Below are 23,022 nucleotides of genomic sequence, written 5' to 3' on the forward strand. Positions count from 1 at the left end.
AGAACTCCAAAAGATAACTGCGCAAATTCCAACAATCAAATACATCAAACAACTACCTCAAGGTCAAGAGTTTAACTCACACCAAGTGGATTGTGCTCACCCAATTGTACGTCAGCTCTCAGCTTCTAATCACTTTGGGATTTTTCAAGCAAGAAGGAAAGATGGCTAACATCTTTCTAAAATGGTTATGCAGACAACTGCATCTCCCTTGGAAGGAAAGTGTAATGCTAAAAGTTCTACAATTACAAAATAAAGAATAGAAAAACGCAGGCAGGCATTGGTGGTACACGCCTTTAATCCCAGCACTCAGGAGGCAGAGGCAGGTGGATCTCTGAGTTTGAAGCCAGCCTGTCTATAGAGAAAGTTACAGGATATGCTCCAAAACAATACAGAGAAACCAGTCTCACCCCCCCCCCAAAAAAAATAGAATAGAAAAACCCAGGCCAAGTTGGGCAGAAGTGTCACACGCCTTTAATCCCAGTACTTGGCAGGCAGTGGCAGAGGCAGGCCAATCTCTGTGAGTTCAAGACCAGCCTGGTCTACAAGAGCTAGTTCCAGGGCAGCCTCCAAAGCCACAGAGAAACCCTGTCTTGAAAAATCAAATAATAGAAAAGAAAAACCCATGTCAAAAGAAGCCCTGAGAAGGCCAAGATCCAACAACATGGAGACTGCTTTGGGCCTCACTGGGGCATGGCTCTCCTGACAGGGCTGCAAAGTTAACTCTAGCTTGCCAAGCACAGTTAAGGACCTTGTAAACAACAGCAAATTGCAAGATGCAGATTCCACAGCCGTTTTTGACTCTATTAAGAACAAACAACATGTTCAATGTTTAAAATCCTGGGATTTTTCTGGAATTCACAGAACCCCATTTTTCACAGGAAAAAAAGTACAGTTTCTAACTACATGAGGCAAAGTTTTCTTTTCACATGATCCCTCTAAATAGTCTCCAAATGCTAACTCACTTTCTCATTTCCATGTCTACTGGAACACTTACCAAGCCACAGCAAGGCATACACTTGCTACACAATCATGCAGAACATTCTCTAATGCAGATTTCTTTGTAAAACATAAAAGAATACAGATGACAAGAAAGCAACCGCTGATGAGAGACAAATCTAACACCTAGTCTCAAAATCTTGGGGTGGGTGACATAGGGGTCTTTTGAATTAAAAATTTCACTTGCCTCAGCCTCCTAACACCTGTCCAATTCCAAGGCTGATTCTTTCTTTTTTTGGGGGGGGGTAGCATTGACTGTACCCTAGCACTCTGTAGCCCTGGCTATCCTGAAATATGTAGACCAGGCTAGCCTCAAACTCACAGAGGTCTGCCCACACCTGCCTCCCAAGTGCTAGGATCAAAGATGAGCACTACTGTGCTCGGCCCTAAAGCTGATCCTAATTCTTACTTAAATCCTACCTGGCCAAAACAACCAACCACAGGTGAAAAGTCATTTGTGGCTTCAACTTCAGCCTGAGGACAACAAGCCTATAAGATGTAAGGACAAAGGTGGACACATGCTTTCCTTTTAAATGTGTATTTATGGACTCTGTCCCTGAATAGCTTTCACTATGTGGCTGTCTGTGACCTGTTTTGTGTGACTCTGCAATGCTATGTCTCTCTGCCTGCCCCTCTCCATGAGGTGAAGTGACACACAGACTCAAAGGGAAAATGTCCCAAAGGGAAAATGGCACCATCTCCACCAGAGTGTCTGGAACAAGTGGGTTGAGCTGTTTATTCTCATTGACTGGCAGTTGGAGGCCAAAATTGCTAAACATACTGAAATTTACATGATGGTTTTCTACAAATGATTCCACAAATACACCACTAGTATTCTCTACAGTAAAACAGACTGAACTGTGCATCCTCTTTCCTATGGAGGCAAAATAGCAAGCTGTTCCTTTCAACTGACTTATACCATCCCAACACTGGTACAGGTGCTTCCTGCTTGGGAGCAGTGCTCCAGTCCCTCTGTCTCTCCATAGTAACAACCGCTGCTGCTGGAGCCAAGGGGACTGTCCTACTTTCTGACTACAGTCTCATCAGGCAGCCCTTGACTCTACAATTCTCCTGCCTCAGTCTCTCCACCACTATGCTTGGCTTAGAGCTCCTTATTTAATGAATTCTATGAGTTGGAATGAGAAGAATCTAAATGCCATGTGGACTATGAAAAGCAGCCACCTGAATTCTGAATTTTTGGGGGGAGGAGAGGAGGCACCTGAATTTTTGTATTCAAAAGTAATGCTCTAGGTTTCTGCGCTGCATCCCAGGAACTTGCCTCCAAAAATGACCACAAGAAAATATTTTCCTTAAGGCTAAAGATCCAGTTTAGCATGGGTTCAAGCCCAGGCACCACACAGATCAGGTGTGGGGCACCTGCTTATAATCCCAGCACTGGAAAGGTATAAGCAGGAGGATCAGATGTTCAAAGGATGGACTGGTGACCTGGCTCAGCAGGTAAAGTAGCTGCAGTGAGTACAAACCTCAAATGCACACAGAGGTGGAACAAAACAACTGCCTCCACAAAGCGCCCTCTGAACTCACGGGTGCACTATGGCACACACATCCATACACATCCACAGATACTAATAACTTAAAAAAAAAAAAAACAAAGAAAAGGCCATTTTCAGCTACATAGTAGGCTCCAAGCCAGCCTGAGGTGGCTACCCGATACCCCATCTGACCAAAGCAATGACCTTTCTTGCTAATGAATGCAGTATATGTGTATACTTCTTTATTTAGCAGCAGAATGTTTTAGTGGATTGCTTATCTTGTAAATAAAGTTTTATTTATTCTTTGAGAATTTCATCTTTTTTTTTTAATGCAATTAAAAAAAGATCCGATTCTTGTAAAGTAAGCATTATAACAGGAAGAAAGGCCAACGACCAGTAACACTTCCCTAAGATGTAGTACACAAGGGGTGAGGCTACTAAAGTCAATCTTATTTCACAAAAATTTCTGAAAGTACATCACATACCTCTTGAGAAAGTTTGGAAAATGATTGCTCACAGTCAACTGTTTGTAAGTGTCTTAATGCAGCATCCCAGCTTCAGGACCATTGCAGCTGATCCCAGGGAGCAGAAACATAAAGCCTTTCCATTTCTGCTCCACACATCAACAACACAAAGGTTTTCAGATTAACCACCTTGGAGAGACTGTCACTCTAGTAAGTGGGGCTGATACTAGTAATATTGCTCTGGTTTCAGAATTACCCTTGTGTCAGTAATCTGTACTTCGCACCACCTACCAAAAGAAGAGGAGAAGAGCGGCCAAAGGCAATCCTAATTACTGCTACTGGCGGTCTTCCCTGAGAAAAACCAATGTTTAAGAAACACAAAGGTGAGTGAAGAAACTCAACAGTGCCCCTTACCAAGGAACTCAAAAGGTATTTTCCTTCTCTCTAGGTAAGTCACAAAACCCCACTTCTTTTCACTTTGCTTCTTGGCACAGATGCCCCTAGTGTCTCTCTTATGAATATCAGGTTTTATCCTGCAGAAGTGAATAAATTCTTAAAATTTATATTAATCCTGGAGCTTGAGGGATAGATATCTCAGTGGTTAAGAACACTGGCTGCTCTTGAAAAGCACTCAGACTTGATTCCCAGCACCCACATGGTGGCTCACAACCATCTGCAACTCCAGCTTCAGGGGATCCAACAATTTCATCTGATCTCCAAGAGCAACCGTACACACATGTTGCAGCCATACATGCAGGTAAAACACCCATATATATTAAATAAAACAAATCTAAAAACAACTATATTGTAATAATTCTATAAGTCCTGAAGGAACTATATTTTTAAATAGGAGCAAGCACATGTTCCAAAGCATCCTGACCACTTCATTTGCATATCTTACTATTTTTAACATTCTTCCTTCTTGAAGCATTATCCTCATCTTAGAGATGAGAAAACTGAGGTTGAGGGCAGTGAGTAACTTATTCAGAACACTCAGTTAATGAGGGGGAAAAAACCTGCATCTGGCTAGTGCCAACATTCCAAAGCCTTTGCAGTAGTTTACCTTCAAGCTGAAAAAAGACCCAAGTTATCCCCATGCCCACCCAGAAAACCAAAGAAAAGCCATCCGTGTCATATCTATGCTTGAAACACCTCAGAATCTGGTGGTCTTGCCTCCTCCAAATAGTTAAGACTACATTTTAAGAAACAGCTTTGTATCAAATCACTCAGGTCAATGAAAGCTTTAAAGTGAGGCAATACCCTTTTAGTGATAAATAAAAATCCTGACCATAGTATCGTGGGTTCATGGAGGAGGGTCCACCTCAGGCTTCTCAACAGTAATATGCTGATTACCACTGACTGACTGCGAATCCCCCACAGCTTCCAGAGGAGGGTGCTGGCCCTGAGGCTCAGAAATAGCTTGCCTAGTACAGCTGGTCCCATGCAGCAGAGTTGGTAAATAGGAACCCCAATGTGTCAGACCCTAACCTCAGTTCTTCCTACTAAACCAAAGGAAAATGTCTTAGAACACCAGTAAGTGCTGGGTGGGAAGAAAGAGACAACCCCTCCCACCAGGTCACCTTACTACACACCTGCAAAGTTACCTACAACTGGTCCCTGATTTTTTTTTTAAACTTTAATTTCTGTAACATTCTCATCTTACAGAATGAGTAGTCTAAATCCTTCAGATTAAGCAAAGTACATGAAGAGTTCTATGCAGCAAATGAATGCACCTTGCTGTTAGTCAGTTTATTATGAGGTCTAAGTTAGTAATTCACAAGTGGCTTTAGAAATACTAATGCTGCTCTATATGTCAGTACCAGTTATACCACATTGTTAACAGGAACCCTTAGAATGTTGCCTACTCCATAGTTAAATTTAGTGAAATCTGTGAGGGCTTAATATACCTAACATTGCACAGTTGTCTAAATTCAAAGTAATCTTTTCAAGGGAAAGAATAATGTTTTAAACCTTGTTATAAACATAGGCAAATGGGCTTGTTAAAAACAAAGTATGGTGAAACTAATGAAAAACAAAGCCAACTGAATCTGACCAGACACACTGCTCTTGGTCACACAGGGTGGCAGCATTCTAAGGGTCAGCAGCTACTAAGCCCCACGTATTAGTCAGGGTGACAGTGAGGGGCAAGGGTACAGTACCTGATGATGGGCAGGTCGAGGCCCCGCTGCAAACTGAGAGGAAAAGGGAGAACAGACACAAAAGGAGAGGCACAAAGAGTCAGAAACACAACAGAAACCAAAGTTACACAATATACAACAAAATAAAAGATAAAAACCCACAAGAGAAAAAAATAAAAACACAAAACAGTAAAGGCTTTGCTGCAGGACAGTGACGGACAGGCACCGAGATCCAACAGATCAACACCACCACCCAGGTATCTTGTCATGAGAAGCTGGGGAAATGCCATTAAGCTATTAGCACCTGGATGCTCCCTCATAGGAATAGCATGAATAAATAACGCCCCCCCCCAAAAAAAGATGCAAAGGGTAGTTTGAAACACTCAGTGGTTGTATTAAAACATGAAAATCAAATATGTAGCACGAAACTATATACAGTTGGAAGATACCAGAAATGCTTTTAGATTACAAAAGTACAGTAAATGGAGGTCCAAAAATAGACTAAAACTTTCTTTAAATTTAACGGGTGACTGATATACAGGCTTGGGTGTGTGTGTGTGTGTGTGTGTGTGTGTGTGTGTGTGTGTGTGTGTGTGTGTGTGTGTGTTGAAATGCAATTAACTAGTAAAGCTGAATAGTAGGCATTTTCAAGCACACAGCCAGGAAAGAAGAGTGACCTCTAATATGATCAGTCAAAATGGCATTATTATAAGCTGGAGGAAAATGGGCTACAAGTACAAGATTTCAACTCTATTTGCAGCTTAGAGCAAACAATGGAAGTCCCACTGTGCAGCCTGCTTGCTGAGATACAGGCAATGAGAGGAGGAAACCTCTCTGGTATTTCCAGCAGCTGGCAAGCACTTCCATTCAGCCTCTCATTTAGAACAATTTCGCAGTCAGAATTTAAAAAATAGTAATAATAATAACAATAATCAAACCTCGAGAATTAGATAATTTTCAGAGCAAAATTTGGCTCCTAGTAATAACTAACTAAAAAGGAGAGAGAGAATAAATACATCCTACAAAGCCACATCTAGATGCCAAAACCTCCCCAGCTCTCCTGCAGGATATCTTCTTTATTGGTGAAGAGAAAAACGCTAGAAAGCAGTTCTGAATGCGAACTACACAGGCTTCTATTTACCTTATCCTATGTAAGGACTAAGTATCTGCCTCCACAAGCCCAGGGGAAGCAGGCTGCAGCCTGACTGAGGTCACTCTTGTATGCTTAGCACTGCATTCATCCATAGCAGGAACAGCAGCTCCCTAACTCCCAACTGTGCTATCCTGTACTCAAAGTGTCCAACAGTGCCACAGAGCACACGGCCCCAGTGGGGTAGCTCACTCAACACATTTCTGTACAGAAATCCTACCTCAGAAGCTACAATGTCAGCGAGTGTTTAGAAAAGTGCCTTGATGGCCTGTGCTTGCTCAGGTGTGGGAGAAAAGCCACCAAATTTGGCAAATCAGCTTTTAAGAATGATGGAAGGTCGCAGCTAGGGATCTTCTAGAAATTTCTCCTCTTCAAAGAAACGGAGGTTTTAAATTTTCAGTTTTTCATTTATGAGAACAGCTCATTCCTCCACTATGGGCATCGAGTTTCGAGATGAGATAACATTATCCACATGCTATGAAAAGAGGGTAGTAGAAAGAGGGCTCTCTGCCTGACACATTGAAGAAAACGGGAGAGAAGAGCCGCTTCAAACACCCAGCTGAGCACACAGTGCCTGTCTTCTCACTGTTCTGCAGGAAGGCCCCAATTCTAAGATTCTAATTTTAGAAAAATCCAACTTTAGACAACTGCAAAGTTCCAGTCAAGAGAGAACTATATTACAAAAGTGTGTGTGTGTGTGTGTGTGTGTGTGTGTGTGTGTGTGTGTGTAAAAGAAAACAGACTTTAGCCAGTGTGGAGGCCCTGGAGATTCCCTGGACTACTCTGGTACTCTGGACTGGTCCCTGTGGGCTGGGGGTTTCCCTGTGGTATGTTACAAGTCTGAGCCTATGGATGGCTGTAAGCAACAGAACAAACTGTAGTCGCTGCTGGCCCACGTTAAAATAGAAATTTTTCTCTTAAAAGGTAGAGCTGTGAGACAGTGAGGATTACAAATATAAAGGAAAGCAGCCTTATGTGAACTGGAATCCAGGGCTAGTGCCACTGACCCACCCCCCTCAGCCCGCTGTGCACGGCTGGTAACTGAGTAAGGCCAACGGAACAGACACAGGTTATGACAAAAGCCAAACTGCCCCCACTCCAAATAGACTAATAGCTTCATGATTTTTCTCAGACGATTTAAAAATAAACTTCAGTTTGAAGAGCTCCATCAAGAAAGTGGGGCAGATGGGCAGCATTTTTAAATGTGCAACAAGATTCTCCATGTTCTGAACTTAATTAACAGAGTATGTATCAACTGGCCATGTAGACAGGCAGAGAATCTGGAGGACAGAGGGGGCACACAGAGCCAGTAGGTCTGAAAGGACTGAAGAAGCAGATGTCCAGGAAGAATGAGAAGGCTGCACTATGCAATGCCAATGGTCCAGGAAAGCAGAAGCAGAATGGAACAAACTGTCACTGCTCAAAGCTGCAGGGCCCTCAGCACAGCCCCACACCTCTCCTTGCCAGTCCAAGCAGCTGGAGGATGGATGAAACTAGACCATGGCAACTTGAGATGGAAACAGAAAATGCAATCCTGCCAGTCTCGCCCCAATCCTACCCTCCCGGCGCTAACAGAAACCAAATAAAAGATATTAGACCCAAAACAATAAGCAAGAATAGTCTGAGCTCTGCTAGTCTTGCACTTGCTTTGGGGCATGTAATGGAATGCGTTACGTGTGGGTTTGGTAATGTGGGTGGTAACGGTCACTACAAGAGGGAATGGCAAAAAAAATGCATAAAGGATGGCATCTGAAGAGTTTATGACCACAGGGAAAAAATGGCTGATAACTGCAGACAATTGCCCCTTGACAGTCAAATACAAAATGGAAAGGGTGGACAAGAAGCCTTGAAATTTATCTTTTAGGTTCAAATTATCTTTTAGATTCAAATCAGAAAGAGATATTCCACTTCACATTTAAAATGAGAGGAAAAAAACGGTAAGACCCAAATTATTCCTGTCTAATTTCCAATAGAGGGCCCACCCAATTTGTTATGGTTTTCCCACTGTGCTTGGCAGCAACTAGCATGCCAGGCTAGACTTCCAGAGAAGAAGTGATCAATGCATTTCTGTTCATCAGCCAATATGTGGGTGTGGTCAGAAATAATGCGTGCCAGAGGCACTGCTGCCTGCAAGAAGTACAGTTTGTTATATTGCTTACAATGCAGTATTTTATCCAGCCTCTTCCAGCCAAGGACCTGTAAACGGGAGTCTGTTCCAAAACCTTCCTCCTCTTCCAGTTGTCTGTGCAATGTATTGGCACTGTTCTGCTGGGCTGTCAAGAAAACTGGTTTAGAGATGCAGCTCTTCAGTCAGGTTTTGCGCCAAGCTCTAACCATGTCATTTCACTCGGATTGTCTTCCCCCAATCATTAAAATGGGGGCAGGGGACAGGGCCACAGAGTGCTCTGCAGCAAGAGCTTCCCGTAACATCTCATGCTTAACAATCAGAACCAGGGTCTATGGAAATGATCTGGAGAGATCTCAGGCCCACTCCAATAATCAAGTATCCATATCCCCAAACCACTCTCAGAACAAGACTTGCACCAGATGTTGGGTTCACCATTTCAGTGAAAAAGGAGACAAGCAAGCAGGCAACAAGGATTGATGTCCCACAAATCTACAAACGGTTCCTCTGACCTCTGGGGATGACCAGGATCTAAGAACAGGTGTTGGAGAAGGCACCAAGGGAGAGGAAGGCAGGAAGAGGTGAGAAAGACAGGCTGCTGTGTGCAGTCTAGACTCTCCTAGTTCTTTAAGCAAGTCCCCAGAACATTTCAACAATTCAAAATTCATGCATGAAATCAAATGAGCAGGAGCTAATGCAATGACCTTCCTATGCTACAAGCAAAATAGCAGGGTTGGGGTGCAAAAAGAAGATCCCTGTATTCCAAGAATACACAGAGCTCAAGTACAAAGAGGGATGTGGGGTACAATGAGATGTTACAGACACCTTCTGCCCAAAGCTACTCATGCAGGGGAGGAGACGACGCTAACGGCTGGACAGCTGAAGCCACTGTGTACTGTGAAACAGGAGGATGACCTGGAGTCCATCTTAGTAAGTGCTGCGATCCACATGAGGGGTGAACAAGGAGGGGTGGCTGCATTTACATCTATATGACAATTAACTGACCACTGAAGAAATGAACACCTGGGAGGGTATCATGCACGTGATCATACTGTCGAATGGTTAGAGCGATCTGGTGACAGGTGTTCAGAAACCCTACTTCCCACAGCACTCAAGTCTGAGGCGAACCAGTAAAACCCAATTTGCTTCTAACATCGTTATGACTGATTCAGTCTTCTAAAATTTGAACAGTACAAATAAAACGAGAATGACTTAAAGGAGAGAAACCTCAATGTACTGGACTGTGTAGAAGGAAGCTCCTGGCACACACACAGCTCCACCCTCTCCTCAAGAAGGTAAACTACCACTGCACCTAAATTGTTGCAAATGCAAATGCTGCGGTCCCAGCACTGACAGTGTGGTGGCAGTGGTAATGATGATGATGGTGCTAAGTTTTCCCAAAACACAGTGAGGATTCATTACGAGATCACAGCAGCCACACAGAAGAGCAAGCAGCTGCTGACACTTACCGGAGACCGGGTCTGAGGCTGTGAATTCATTGTCTGAGGGGCTTGAGGGTAGACCAATGTGGTTGGACCTGCATTCTGTCCAGAGGGATAAGGGGTCTGTCAGAGAATGGCAAAAAACATTAAAAAAATATGTATGACACAGCAACTCATATCCAACACAATTTTCGAAGTCCATAGTAGTAGTTTGCACTGTGGTTGCCTGCTGTTTTTAGTTTGAACTTTACCATAATGTTCAGCATCTTAGATCAATGGAGAAACATTTCAGGGGTTAGTGTACACCTCCTGACAGCTATCAGCAACCCAAGTCTATGTACAAATTTTTCAACCAGGAGTACAGAGGACCCACTGGAACTTCTCCCTCTACTTTTTATGTGTGCATGTTGCAGAAGAGGGGGCTATGGATGTGGAGTCCAGAGGCTGATGGGCAATGCTTCAACAGTGAGCCACTCCACCCAGTTCCCCAACAGACAAAAGGCCGAATACAGCCTTGAGTTCTTTCCTTACTGAAATTCTATTAATAGTCTAACCACTAATTGAACAACAGGGCAGTTACCTGGTCATGATTATTTTACAAAGTCAATAATTAGATGAAACTGAACAAGCTGATTCAAGGTTACCTTTTATCTAACCAAAAATATTTTCATCATATACTACACACTGAAAGGCTTGACCACATCAATTTTTCAAAAGGTATATGGGATTTCTTATCAATTTCTGTTAACAGAGATCAAAAGTATTTCTTCAGACATTTGGGAATAGTTTGAAAATATAGTATCAAAGCAAGCATCTCAAATCATGGCACTTAAGGGGTGTAGGTACAACAATTGGGAGTCTGAGACCAGCCTGGACTAAATAGCAAACCCTGTCTCAAAAGACTTAAGTTGCATGTATAAACATGTAGACATGTTCTATTGCTCAACCTCAGACTCTTCAGAGCATGCTGTGCAAGGAAAAAGGAACCCACTGCTCTTTCATGGACCGTGCTGGAAATATGCTTGATAGCCATAGTGACCAACAAGTCACAATTTTAGTAATGTCTTCAACACATTGGCTGACAATGGCCACACATAGCCAATGGAGAAGAACACAAATTAGCATTCAAGGACAAAGCTTTTCTATTTAGTAGTAACAGCACACATCTAGCCAGAGGTATGTCAACATGCTGTTCCCAATGTACCTTTCAAAAGGTACACTGCTCCCAAACTATTACAACATTATACCACTAAGAATTTTATTTTCCTCTAGCTTTAAGCATCTGCTCTAACATAGTTAAAGAAAAAAATCCAAATACACTTCCTTTTTATATAAATATTTACACTGGTGCAGGCACACAAACACATACACATATAAAGCACAGTGCCTAGTGCAGGAACACACACACAGTGCCTGGTGTAGAAACACACACACACACACACACACACACACACAGCACACACAGCGCCTGGTGCAGGCACACAAACTGTTCTGTTACAACATAAACTACTGTGCCCTCAGCAACATGGGCTGCTTACTCATCGGTGGCGCTGGATAAGCAATTCTGCCAACAGCTCTGTCACTAGGCATTTGTCCTGTTGTGCTCTAGCAGTCTAAGGAGCGGATACCTCCATATCCTTATCTCTTTCCTACACTTCAAGAAGGATTAATTGCGTTTCTTGATGGACTTCCTAACCCACTGCTGTGTTTTACTAAAACTTACACAAACATTTCAACAAAACCATCCATTGTAACATTTATTTTTCATTGTGTGAATGTGTGTGGTATGTGCATGGGTGCTATGCGGGAGAATGTGATCTTAACCACTCATCTATCTCTCCGGTTCAAAACATCCTGTTCTTAGTTTTGAAATTCTGTTTCTTTACTCTAGGGTGTGGTGCTCCAGCATGAGTCCATGTGTCACTTTGCGCATGCGGAGGTCAGGAGCTGGTTGTCTCCTTCCTCCATGTGGATCCCGGAAATAGAATTCTGGTCACCAGGCTTGGTGGTGAATGCCTTCACCCACTGAGCCATCTTGCCAGTATTGTGGAAACATTCTTTGACCTGGCTTCATACCATCAAATGCATAGGGCTAGGTAGATAGATGAAGTGTCATTTCAAGAATTATTGATGGCTTTGATAACTCTCCCTTTACAAGGACTTTCAAAGCCATTACAGGACTGTGGCTTGAACTCAGTGGTAGACAACTGCCTAGCACATTCAAGGCCCTCACATTTAACACCCAACACTGCAATACAGAAAGAAAAAACAGCACACATCAGAACCTTCACAAGGATTTCAGCCTCCCAGGATTATACTGACCCTAGTCTACTGTCCAAGTTCCTAAGAACCACAGAGCAATAGTCAGACTTTCCTTAGCTTTCTGTTTCAACCAGCTTTGCCACATCTTGATAAATTGCTAACAAAGTGCAAGCTGAAGAAGACAAGTCAAACACAAAAGGCCTTAACACTTACTCACAGAACTATTAAGCCTGTAACAACTATTTTTAAATTGTGATTTTTGACAAGTGAATTCCGCTGAAAGGTAAGACGAACAAAACTACACATAAAAGACTTCAGACACAGATACACGGAAGTAACATATGGGACTAAGATGAATTTTCTACTTTTATAATGGAAAAACAACAAATTTAGCTAACAAAAACAATGCTATAAAAACATTTACATAGCCTTTGATGAATTTCACATGCTATTTGCTCTAAGAAAAATATATTTTTAAATATAACTCAAAGAGAAAAAGTAATTTCTTGTTTTAAGGCGATCTATTCACCTTAAATAAACAATGCCATGTGAACTAAACTCAGTATTATGTGCGCATGAGAACATCTATGCACAGAACTGAGCTGCCAACTTCTCTAGGGCTGTAGGGTCATCTTCAGGATACTGACCTCCCTGACCTGAAATTCCATTTCAAGGAATACTGTCTATAGATAAAACTCATGTTCTCACCAACCACAAATGGGAACATTCTATATTCCTGAAGAAATTTATTATTAATATTAGTGTTAAGGTGGAAGCTTCACCCCCAGCACCTGGCATCCATGTACCCCAAGAGTCTGGGATGTTATGGCGGAGGTTCCATCCAAGCCCCATTCCCCCATCTCCAAACCTCGCTGCATCTCAGAAAATCCACTGAACAATGGCCCCTCCCCCAGAGATGCTCTAGACCATTCCCAAATAAACTGCCTCCCATAGACTAGACTCCTGGTTTTTCTGGTCTCCCTTTCCTGTTTCCTCTCTGGGGGACTGGAAGGCCATCCAGGAGCGCTATATCCATTAAACACGGGCTTTTTCTGATTTGGTTTGAATTGGTCTGATTTTGACTGCTGCATCAGCAGAAAGGCTTATTGGGGTATAGAAACTTTTCAATTAGTATTAGTATTATTTGGAGACAGGGTCTCAACTATGTAGCTCTGGCTGTCTTGGAATTTACCACATAGGCCAGGGTGGCCTTGAACTTACAGTGATCTGCCTGCATCTGCCTTCCAAGTGCTGGAAGCCACCCTTTCCTTCAGAGTTAGTCAATCTTAAAAGAATTAGGTAAATATACACTTATATCAACACCATAGTGTCTTTCGTATAGAAATAAATGTATGTTAAGGAAGATAGTAACGACAAATCTTTCCACCATGCCCCCTGAGCCCTGCTGCCACGTGGGCACCAGAAATAACACACAGAGACTTATATTAGGTACAATACTGCTGGTCAATGACTAAGATTTCTTATATGCTTGCTCTGTCTTAATTATCAACCATAGCCATTAGTCTATAAATTTATAAAGACTCATCTTATGGAGGACGCTGGCGGAATGCATCCTGTCTTCCTGGGATCATATGGCAGTTCCACAGAGAAGGAGGAGGAGGAGGAGGAGGAGGGAGTGATTTCCTGCTTGTTCCTGCTTATATTCTGAGTCGGCCTGCTATGTTACTTCCTGCCTGGATCACAAGAATTCTCTTTACTACATTTCCCAGAAACCTCAACTCCTAGTCCCACCTACTTGCTTCACTATTGGCCAACAGTACTTTATCAACCAATAAGACAAACAGAAGGACCTCCCCCATCAGAAGATAATAGGTTCTAGGTCATTAAGGTTAGTCTGAGCAACTTCCTGGCACCTTGTCTTTATTTAGAAATAAGCAGAACAACAGGAGTGTGGGGGAAAGACAGTAGGCCTCTATCCAAGGGAAAAGGCCTGCCAGATGTATAAAGCCTTGGGTTCCATCCCAACACCACAGCAACAATCTTTTTAACTATCTTTAACTATCGGAAGTACAAGCACAACAATGCTAGCTATTTAGACAGCAAAGACCCTCCAAAACATTCCCATTCTGTAAATCAGAAACTGACTATACTTGTTAAGTACTGACCATGCTTGTTTTGTTTATTTATTATGTAGCTCTGGCTGTCCTCCAAGGAGATCCACCTGCCTCTTCCTCCCAAGAGCTGGGATTAAAGGCATCCAGTCCTAACCATGCTATTTACATACAAATTAACTACTCAATTACAAAACTAGCCATGCTGTTTACATGCAATTTAACCACTCAATTTAAATTTAATGGTGGCATGTGGCCAGCATTCTATTAAGGGCAGGTAGAGAAAGAAATAATTACTAGGCTTTACTCTCCTGCTGTCATTACATTTTCTGTCATTACAAAGGGCTGTCAGTCCGAGTCTATATTAGTTTCCAGGTGAATTCCACTGGAGATGAGCAGAACAGGACTGCACGGGGGCTACACAAAGACACACAGGACTAGGATGATTTTCTACTTTTATGATGAAAAACAACAAACTTGGTCAACAAAAACACATAGCTCTTGCTGCAGTTCACGTGCTGGACAGGTTCAGCAGTAGCATGTCAGAGACTGGTTAGCTAAAATTGCCCATCTTGGGAAGAAAAAGGAGCAGTGAAGAAGAGAACAGCCTGCAGGATGCAGGTGCACCCAGCGGGCTAAGCAAGGCTCACTTTACAACCAGGAAGCTGAGAAAAAGAAAAAAAAAAAAAAAAAAAAAAAAAAAAAAAAAAAAAAAAAAAAAAAAAACCAGCTCAAACCTAACTGGAAAAGTTGTTAAGAACTCCCTAAATTTGAATTTAGATGAGGATATTTTTAGGAAAAAAAAAACAAAATTCAATAGGCCATGGAGGGCATTGGGAATAGGCTCATACAGAGTACAGTTAAAACTGCACTGTGACTCCAGGACTAGGGAACTAGCTCAGTAGGTAATGCACCTGCCATGAAAACAAGAGGATCTGAGCTTGATCCCCAGAACTCAAAAGAAAAATGCTGAGTGTGGTACCCTGCATTTGTCAGTCCTGGGGACAGCAGATTTGGAATGCTGGCAGATAGCAATACAAAACCATCAATACACACCTGATAGTCAACACTTACTGGTTTGCACACAACAGAGCTTGAAGATCTTTCTGTAGAGAGGATTGTGAGGTGAGGAAGCGTTAGTATGTTTCATTTCCAAGGATTGATAAAGACTAAGAATCCAGGCAGGAGACACTATTTTCCCATTTTAGAAAACAAATATTCTCATTTTACATGCAAAAGGTATCATTTGAAAACAAAGCCAAAATGTCCCAAATGCCAACAAGAAACAACAGAAATTTAAAAAGGACTCAAGAAAAGGAAATAATCTTCACATGGCTCAGCTGGTGGGGCAAGGGGATTCCTTTCTATCCACCAAATATTTTAGGATTTGTTCTTTGAAACAGATCACTAGTTCAACACAACGTTGAACCTTTTTAAAAAACATGTAGTTGTTTACTGTGTGTGTGCCTAAATGCACACCACGGCACATGAGGCAGTCAAAGGACTTGTGGCAGTCAATTCTTTCTACCATGGGAGTGCAGGACGGAACTCAGATATCAGGCTTGGCAACAAGCTCTTTACCTACAGAGCTATTTATTTCAATAATCGAATAGGAACAATATGTGATCTATCAATTAGGAAAGGAATAGATACAGGACCACATCTAACTAGAGACCTTGTTGGAATTCCTTTCAAATGGTATCCAAGTCAGGCCCCTCTGATGTGAAATCAATCAGAAGACACACAATTAAAATTCCATTCTAGGTTAGCAAAAAATTCCAAAGGACTGTATTAACTAAAAAGTGCTAAAATAGAAATAGCACCGGACACTCTAACCATGTACTGCTGGAAAGCAGATCTCAGTTTATTAATATTCTCCTAAATGTGAAATAAGATGAGCAAGCCAGCACACACTCCTAATCCCAGACCTCAGGAAGCAGAGGCAGACAGATTGCTGTGAGTTCAAGGCCAGCTTTGTTTACAGAATGAGTTGCAAGCAAGCCAGGGCTACATAAAGAGTCCTGTCTCTAAAGAAAGTAAAACAGCTCATGAAATACCAAGTGCACAGTTAGATCACTGTGTGTTGTCTTTTCTATACAGCATCAAGCACTATGCATGGGGTGAGTGCTTACACTAACATGGACCCAATACCCCAACTCAGCCAAGCACCAGGCAAGACAAACAGAACACTGCACTAATGAATCCAGGCATCCTTTGCCATTAAACATAATCTGGAATCATGTTAATGGGGTACATATGCTGAACGCCAAAGAGCAGGGGTACCCAAATATCAAAAAGACTCATCAATCATAAAACTCATTTCCCAGACAAATGAGCAGAGTGTGATGATATGTGCTTCAGCTCCTCAGAGTTATTTCCCTCAAAAGCCAGAATGCTAATAGGCTGCTGCATCACAGTCACAATCACATCTGGACACACTAAAGACTCAGTCACAGCATGTGGGGTGCAAACACTCCTCATGGGAGAGTGTGTGCAAACCATAGTAGAAGAACTGCTGCCAGTATCCAATAGCAAGGAAATCCAACAAATAAATAAGAGGACTTACTATAACTTAACAAGGAAAACAGGGTTCCTACATAAAAATTTAACAATGACTGCATCAACAATGGTACTTAAAAGGCCTACTTGAATAGAAAATAAAATAAAATTGTACTTAATTGCTTTCTAGACAATAAGGATATCTTCCATTTCTATTCTGCACTTAAATACCAAAGCTCCCATCATAATGCTACAAGTAGAACAATAGTACAGGAGGGAGATATATTGGCATTTATAAAAGAAAGTACTCAATGCTGGGTCTCTATTTTGACTTCCATCTTGCAATACTAAAAGAAACTGACAAAAAAAAAAAAAAAAAAAAAACCACACAAGTTATATTTAGATCATGGCTGAGCTGGCTAAGTCAACATTGCCTGCTGTGTAATGTGACTCCCAGAGAACTCACCCTGAGAATAAACAGACATCACAAGAGCAGGGTCAGAGAAGAGCTGAGTCACCCTTCACCCCCATCCCACCACTGGCTCTCCACTTTGATTTCCAGAAACTTGGTGGAAGCAACTACAGTACCATAACTCCCAGCTGCTCTTCCCATTCCCACCAGTAAGTCTGTTTCCTTAATTAGGCTGGCAGGACCCTTTAACTCAAGTGGACCCTACCTGCGTGGGAGGCACAAGTCTCTAGTCCACCTGGAGGCAAGTATCCTGCACTCTACACGACCTGTGCATTTTGAACATGACCAATAATGCACCACTGGGGCTTCACTCTAGCACACCCTCAAGAGTAACCCTGCTTTTCTTTTTTTTTGGGGGGGGGTTCAAGACAGGGTTTCTCTGTGTAGCTTTGGAGCCTATCCTGGCACTCACTCTGGAGACCAGGCTAGCCTCGAACTCACAGAGATCCACCTGCCTCTGCCTCCCAAGTGCTGGGATTGAAGGCATGCGCCACCAACGCCCAGCGTAACCCTGCTCATTTTCCTCTGAGGATGCCCATCACGGCACCAGTAATCACCATCTGGTTCCAAAGTTTTTTTTTTTTTTCTTTAGATCAGAGTAAGGGAAGCAATCAGCAAGTGTATGGATTCTGGTTGGTTGCTGAGAACAGTGAGACGCATGGTTAGGTGGGAAAAGATACCACCCTTCACGGTGCAACTGTAAAATGCAGGTCTATTAAGTATAAATGCACAAAGGAGAGAATTTCACGGGAAGATTTCCAGGTGGCTTCGACAATGACAACTTAGCAAAAAATGACCTTCAGTCATCAGTGTAGAGAGAGCAGCATCCTGGGGAGGCACAACAAGGAGCATCGGTGGAGCACAGAACCCAGAAAAGAGAACATGTTACCTAAGCGAAGCACGAAGTGACCGCAGGGGAAGAACTAAATGAGGTAGAGTGAGGTGAAGTCAGAGAATGAGGTTTTAGGGACAGACTAAAATCATGTGTCAAGGGAAACAGGAATTATCTTAGAAGATGCTTAGTGAGGCAGCATTTGCTATCTTCAGATGTGTTTAATTAGGAGAAATATTACACAAAGGGAAGCCAAGACAGAGATCAGTGTAGATACCAGATAAAGGCTACTAAAGCAATAGTTCAAGTACATGGTACCTGCAGTGAACCTGAACCAACAAGGTAAACAGGACAAATAATATATTAAGTAGGGCTAGCAAGATGGCTCACCAGGTAAAGGCACTAGCTGACAACACAGGTTTGATCTCTGGAACCCACACAGTAGAAGGAGAGACCTGATTCCCACAGACAGGTGTGTATGCACACATAATCACACTGGTGCACTGGTCTGGGCCTCCAAGGACTCTTAAACAGTCATTAAAAGAACTTAGCTGGATAGCTCACATCCCTCCACTTGAAATTTTATCACAAATCTACAAAAACCAAACCACAGTAGTGAGGATGTAGTAACAAGACCACTGACAAAGACTGAGGCAAGGTGCCCAGAAAAGAAAAAGAAAACAAACAAAAAACCCCTCAAATATATGGGAAAGCACCACCCAAAGAAGCAGTGTTTTTAATCAATGGTGCTGAGAGAACTAAAAACATACAAGCCTGACAGGGTTCATGAGGGCTGAGGAGTGGCTCAGTGGAAGAGCAGGTCCCACTGCTAACACCCACCAACCCAAAAAAGGATGTGCTAGTATAGACCCCGTACCATATACAAATGCTAACTCAAAATGGGTCAAATGCCAAACAAACTACTAGGGAACAAAACTACTTTAAGACAGTGGTAGAGACCAGACCGGCAACTATCTGAATCGGACTGTTCTGGCTCCAGAAGTAACAGCAAAACTGACAGAGCTAAGGAAAAGACCTCTGCACACAGGGAAGCAATGACCCAGTGCCAAAGAAATGCTACCAGCTAGCCATTGTGAGCGGAACAGTGACAACCAACATAAAGAAGTTAGGACTTCAAGCACCAAAAAGCAACTCATTCAAGGTGGCTCGGAATGCCAGGCACTTGCTGTTAAAGCTGGGTAAGCATGTGTGACCCTACAGAAGCACATAAAGACAGAGAGAACCAACTACACAGACATCTTCTGGCCCCTGATGTGCACCACACACACCTCAGAAAATAAAAGCATATACATATATATACAGAAGCTGATCATGTACTTAACTACGGGCTAATTCCAATCACAGGAGCAGACTGAGAACTGGCTGGCAAAGAGGCAGGGAACAGAGGGGCCACTGTCCAGAACTTCCTGTCACACAGGCTCTATGGCTACCTTAACAAAGGCTGCTGAGTGCTTTTAGGAAAAGTTCATATTCACTCTTTCTGTTTCAAGATAGTACCAAGGTCACTGGATTTTTAACGCACTGTATGTACAAAGCTTTACAGGGGCAATGGGAAGGGGGCTTGCCACACAAGGGTGATGACGTGAGTTCTATCCCAGAGCCCACATAAAGGTAAAGGGGAGGGCTAACTCCATAAAGTCTCTCCTCTGACCTCTCATGACCACACACATGCACACACTTTGTATGCATACACACACAATTAAAAGCACACACTATGAAAGAAATAAATTATACACAGAACAGACTCCTAAAACATGAAGCAGCAAAAATTACATCAATACCTTTAGTAAAAATAAAGTATCATGAACCGAAATTAAAGAGGCACGAAAAGGCACTAGAAATCTACTATTGAAATTCAATAATGTCAGCTTTAATCCTAGCACACGGGAGGCAGAGGCAGGTGGATCTCTGAGTTCGAGAACAGCCTGCCTGGTCTACAGAGCCAATTCCAGGACAGCTAGGGCTGTTGTGCAGAGAAAACCTGTCTCAAAAAACCTTAAAAAAAGAAAAGAGAAAGAAAAAAGATTTTTTATTTTTTGACACAGGGTCTCTCTATATAGCCCGGCTGTCCTGGAACTCACTATGTAGACCAAACTGGTCTTAAACTCACAGATCACAGAGATCCATCTGCCTCTGCCTCCTGAGTGATGGGATTAAAGGTGTGCACCAGAGCTTCCCTTATAAGCACACAACTTCTGTTTTGTTTTAAAGGTAGAGTCTCACTATGTAGCCCAAGTGGGTCTCAAACTCGGGACAACTGCTTCAAATGCTGAATTATAAAGCATGTACAATGCTGTCTAAGGCTGCCTTGATGCTACAGCACAATGAGAACTTTCTGATATTCTGGATGTGATTGCAGGGTGCTCTAGCCCACAGAGATTAATTCAGCAAGATGTGTGATCAATCTCTTTTTAGCTATCTAAGTGATGGAAAATCTTTTACAAAATGCAACTGCTCTGCTCCTCTCCAGGCCTCTTCACACAGTGCTCCAGTGGAGAGGTTATTCATTTCTGAATGAAACTGCTTTTCAACACCAGGGGCACTGTACAACTGTGGAGGGCTATCTGTCACAAATACTACTCTACTTAATTGTGGAACGTTGTGAATGAATGTTTTAGGCAACTCATCCATTCATTAAGACACAGTACACACTGAGTCCACATTAAAGTCATCCAATCACTCTTACTGTTACCCTATAAACAGACAGCTCATGAGTTCTGTCCTCAACAAATGCAGATAGCTTTAGTCATTCATCACCATCCATTTCAACAGCTCTACTTGTCACCTTCAGCAACCCAAGTCAAAATATTTATCATTATCAACAGAATCCTAGAATGTGGCAATTTTGAAAGCAAACTGATTTCTCACCATACTCTATAAACTGAAATACTAATATCAGCACAGAAAACCAACATATAAACAAACAAACAAACAAAAAACTCCTTAATCTCTAGTGTTCATTTCTTTAACTACTTTAAATGAGCTAGGTGAGGACAGTATTTCACTTTATCTAAACACTTGTTTCCATGAATGCTCGTCTGCTGACTGTATTCTAGAAACATTCCGTTCAGAAAGAGAGATCACTCGCTCATTCATTCTCTAGGTCATATCCACAGTCTCCTCATTTCCCAGCTCAGGAACTCAATCAAGGGAGTCCTCACAGAGAAGAGCTGGAATGACTGAAGAGCCCCTTCCTCCTCAGAAAAAGATCTCAATGGACAGTTATGCTTCTAAAGTTTATCAGTGTTAACTACCCACCTACTCTCAATAAGATCTTCCCTTTTACATAAATAAATTAAAGCATTCACATTGCTAAATAGTTGAAGGGAGTAACTTTACAAAATTCCATTCATAACTAATTTCACTGGCCAAGGACTCAGGACATACTATGGGTCTGGTCAGCCACTACAAATCCTATGGAGGGATTTGTTTCTCAGGCTTAAAACACTTGGAACCCACTGAACTTCAGCAAGGAAGCAAAGGTACCTGCAACCAACAGGCTATCCAAACCACACCACACCTCAGCATATAATCCGGCTCTATCATCAGAAGCTACAGACTAATGCAGCCACAGAAGGAAAACCTCTTGCAGAACTACACAAAAACGCTTTGGTCAGGAAGGTTGTCTCCAGATCAAGAAACAGTCTCATCTCTTCACTTGTGTGTGTGCTCTAGGACAGGGGCTAGGTGCTCTTCAGGAAGCTCACTTGTGGCAGTGAGGAGCAAAGGGCACGGCCTGCGCCTGCCTTCTCAAGGCTGGGCACTCGTCACAATACCCAGGCTCAGCCCCAACCAATGAAATGCATCTGTGAGGAATGGGATGCACAGCGTCAGCTGAGTCCAGGGGGAGATGGAACTAAGAACCCCCCATTTTAAAAAATATTTATTTTATGTATATGGAGCTCTATCTGCACGTATACCTACATGCTAAAAGAAGGCACCAGATCCCATTATAGAAGCTGTGAGCCATTATGTGGTTGCTGAGACCTGAACTCAAGACCTCTGGAAAAGGTGCCAATGCATTTAACCACTGAGCCATCTCTCCAGTCCTGAACCCCTCAATTTTGAGCAATGACATCAAAGGAAGCCCCATGGACAACCATTTTTGTATTCTTAATAATTAGGTCAAGGTGACAAGCCATGCTTTTCCCTGGGCCGTGGCAAGTCATCTACAAGGATGGCACTCAGAGTACATTTGTGTCTGGGGTGCATCAAAGTCTCACAATAGTAACTATACTGTTCACCCTACGCAGACGAGCAACCCAGTTCCTTCTCTGCTGCCACGAAACATCAGGTGCCAGCAGGAAGATCCTGCTGGTTCACTGAGTCCCCAGAAACCCACAGACACTTACGGCATCTGCTCGGCTGGGTCAGGGCTAGACCCAACACTGCCTACACCTGCTCAGACACCCTCTCTCTCATCTGTGATACTTTCTCCCTCTAGCCCAAACTTTATCTATTCTCTAGATTCTTCCTTTCATCCAAAATTATCTCAGCCAGGGCTCTCATTCCAAGCATCTGTCACAGGAGACATAATCTTCTGTGAGTCCCGCAACTCTTCTTCGTTTTTGAATACTGAGCAGATAAAGGTTTTTGTTTTTTGAGACAGGGTTTCTCTGTGTAACAGTCTGGCTGCCCTGCAACTCGCTCTGTAGACCAGGTGGCCTCAAACTCAGAGATACACCCACCTCTACCTCCTTGGGAATAAAGGAGTGTGCCACCACCACCAGGCAGATAAATTTTTATAAAGCCCACATGTTTAGCAAAGGTGTTTCAAGATGACTGCTTAAAAACTGAAATGTATTGTTTCTTTTTTGTGTGTAGAGTGTGTGTGCCTACATGTGTGTACCTGCAGGTGCATGTTCATGTGTGGAAGACAAACATGACATCAGGTTATCATACTCAATTCTCTCCATCTTATTTCTTGAGATGGGGTATCTCATTAAACCCAGATTTCATCGACTGGCTAGACAGCTTGTCAATGAGGCCTCAGGATCCTCTGTTCCTGCTTCCCAGAGCCTAAAATATAGACATATGCCATCACACCAGTTTTTTA

General features: G+C 42.6%; 1 protein-coding gene across 11 annotated transcripts in view; it reads right to left on the reverse strand.

The window, feature by feature from the left end:
* Window positions 1–23,022, reverse strand: part of Eif4g3 (eukaryotic translation initiation factor 4 gamma 3) — a 205,253-nt gene that overhangs the window by 115,801 nt on the left and 66,430 nt on the right. For 2 of the 11 annotated variants that reach the window (XM_035439492.1, XM_035439486.1), the window contains 3 exons: window positions 9,836–9,931; window positions 8,401–8,514; window positions 5,113–5,145 (listed from right to left, as the gene is read on the reverse strand). The exons of 1 other annotated variant lie outside the window; for it this stretch is intronic. In XM_035439492.1, the coding sequence (XP_035295383.1) occupies window positions 5,113–5,145; window positions 8,401–8,514; window positions 9,836–9,865 (177 nt within the window). In that variant the 5' untranslated portion in view covers window positions 9,866–9,931. The remainder of the gene's footprint in view (window positions 1–5,112; window positions 5,146–8,400; window positions 8,515–9,835; window positions 9,932–23,022) is intronic. 8 more of the 11 variants (XM_035439495.1, XM_035439489.1, XM_035439496.1 and 5 more) reach the window with 6 other exon arrangements.

The sequence above is a fragment of the Cricetulus griseus genome, chromosome 2 (genome assembly GCF_003668045.3).
Source record: "Cricetulus griseus strain 17A/GY chromosome 2, alternate assembly CriGri-PICRH-1.0, whole genome shotgun sequence".
Classification (NCBI taxonomy): domain Eukaryota; kingdom Metazoa; phylum Chordata; class Mammalia; order Rodentia; family Cricetidae; genus Cricetulus; species Cricetulus griseus.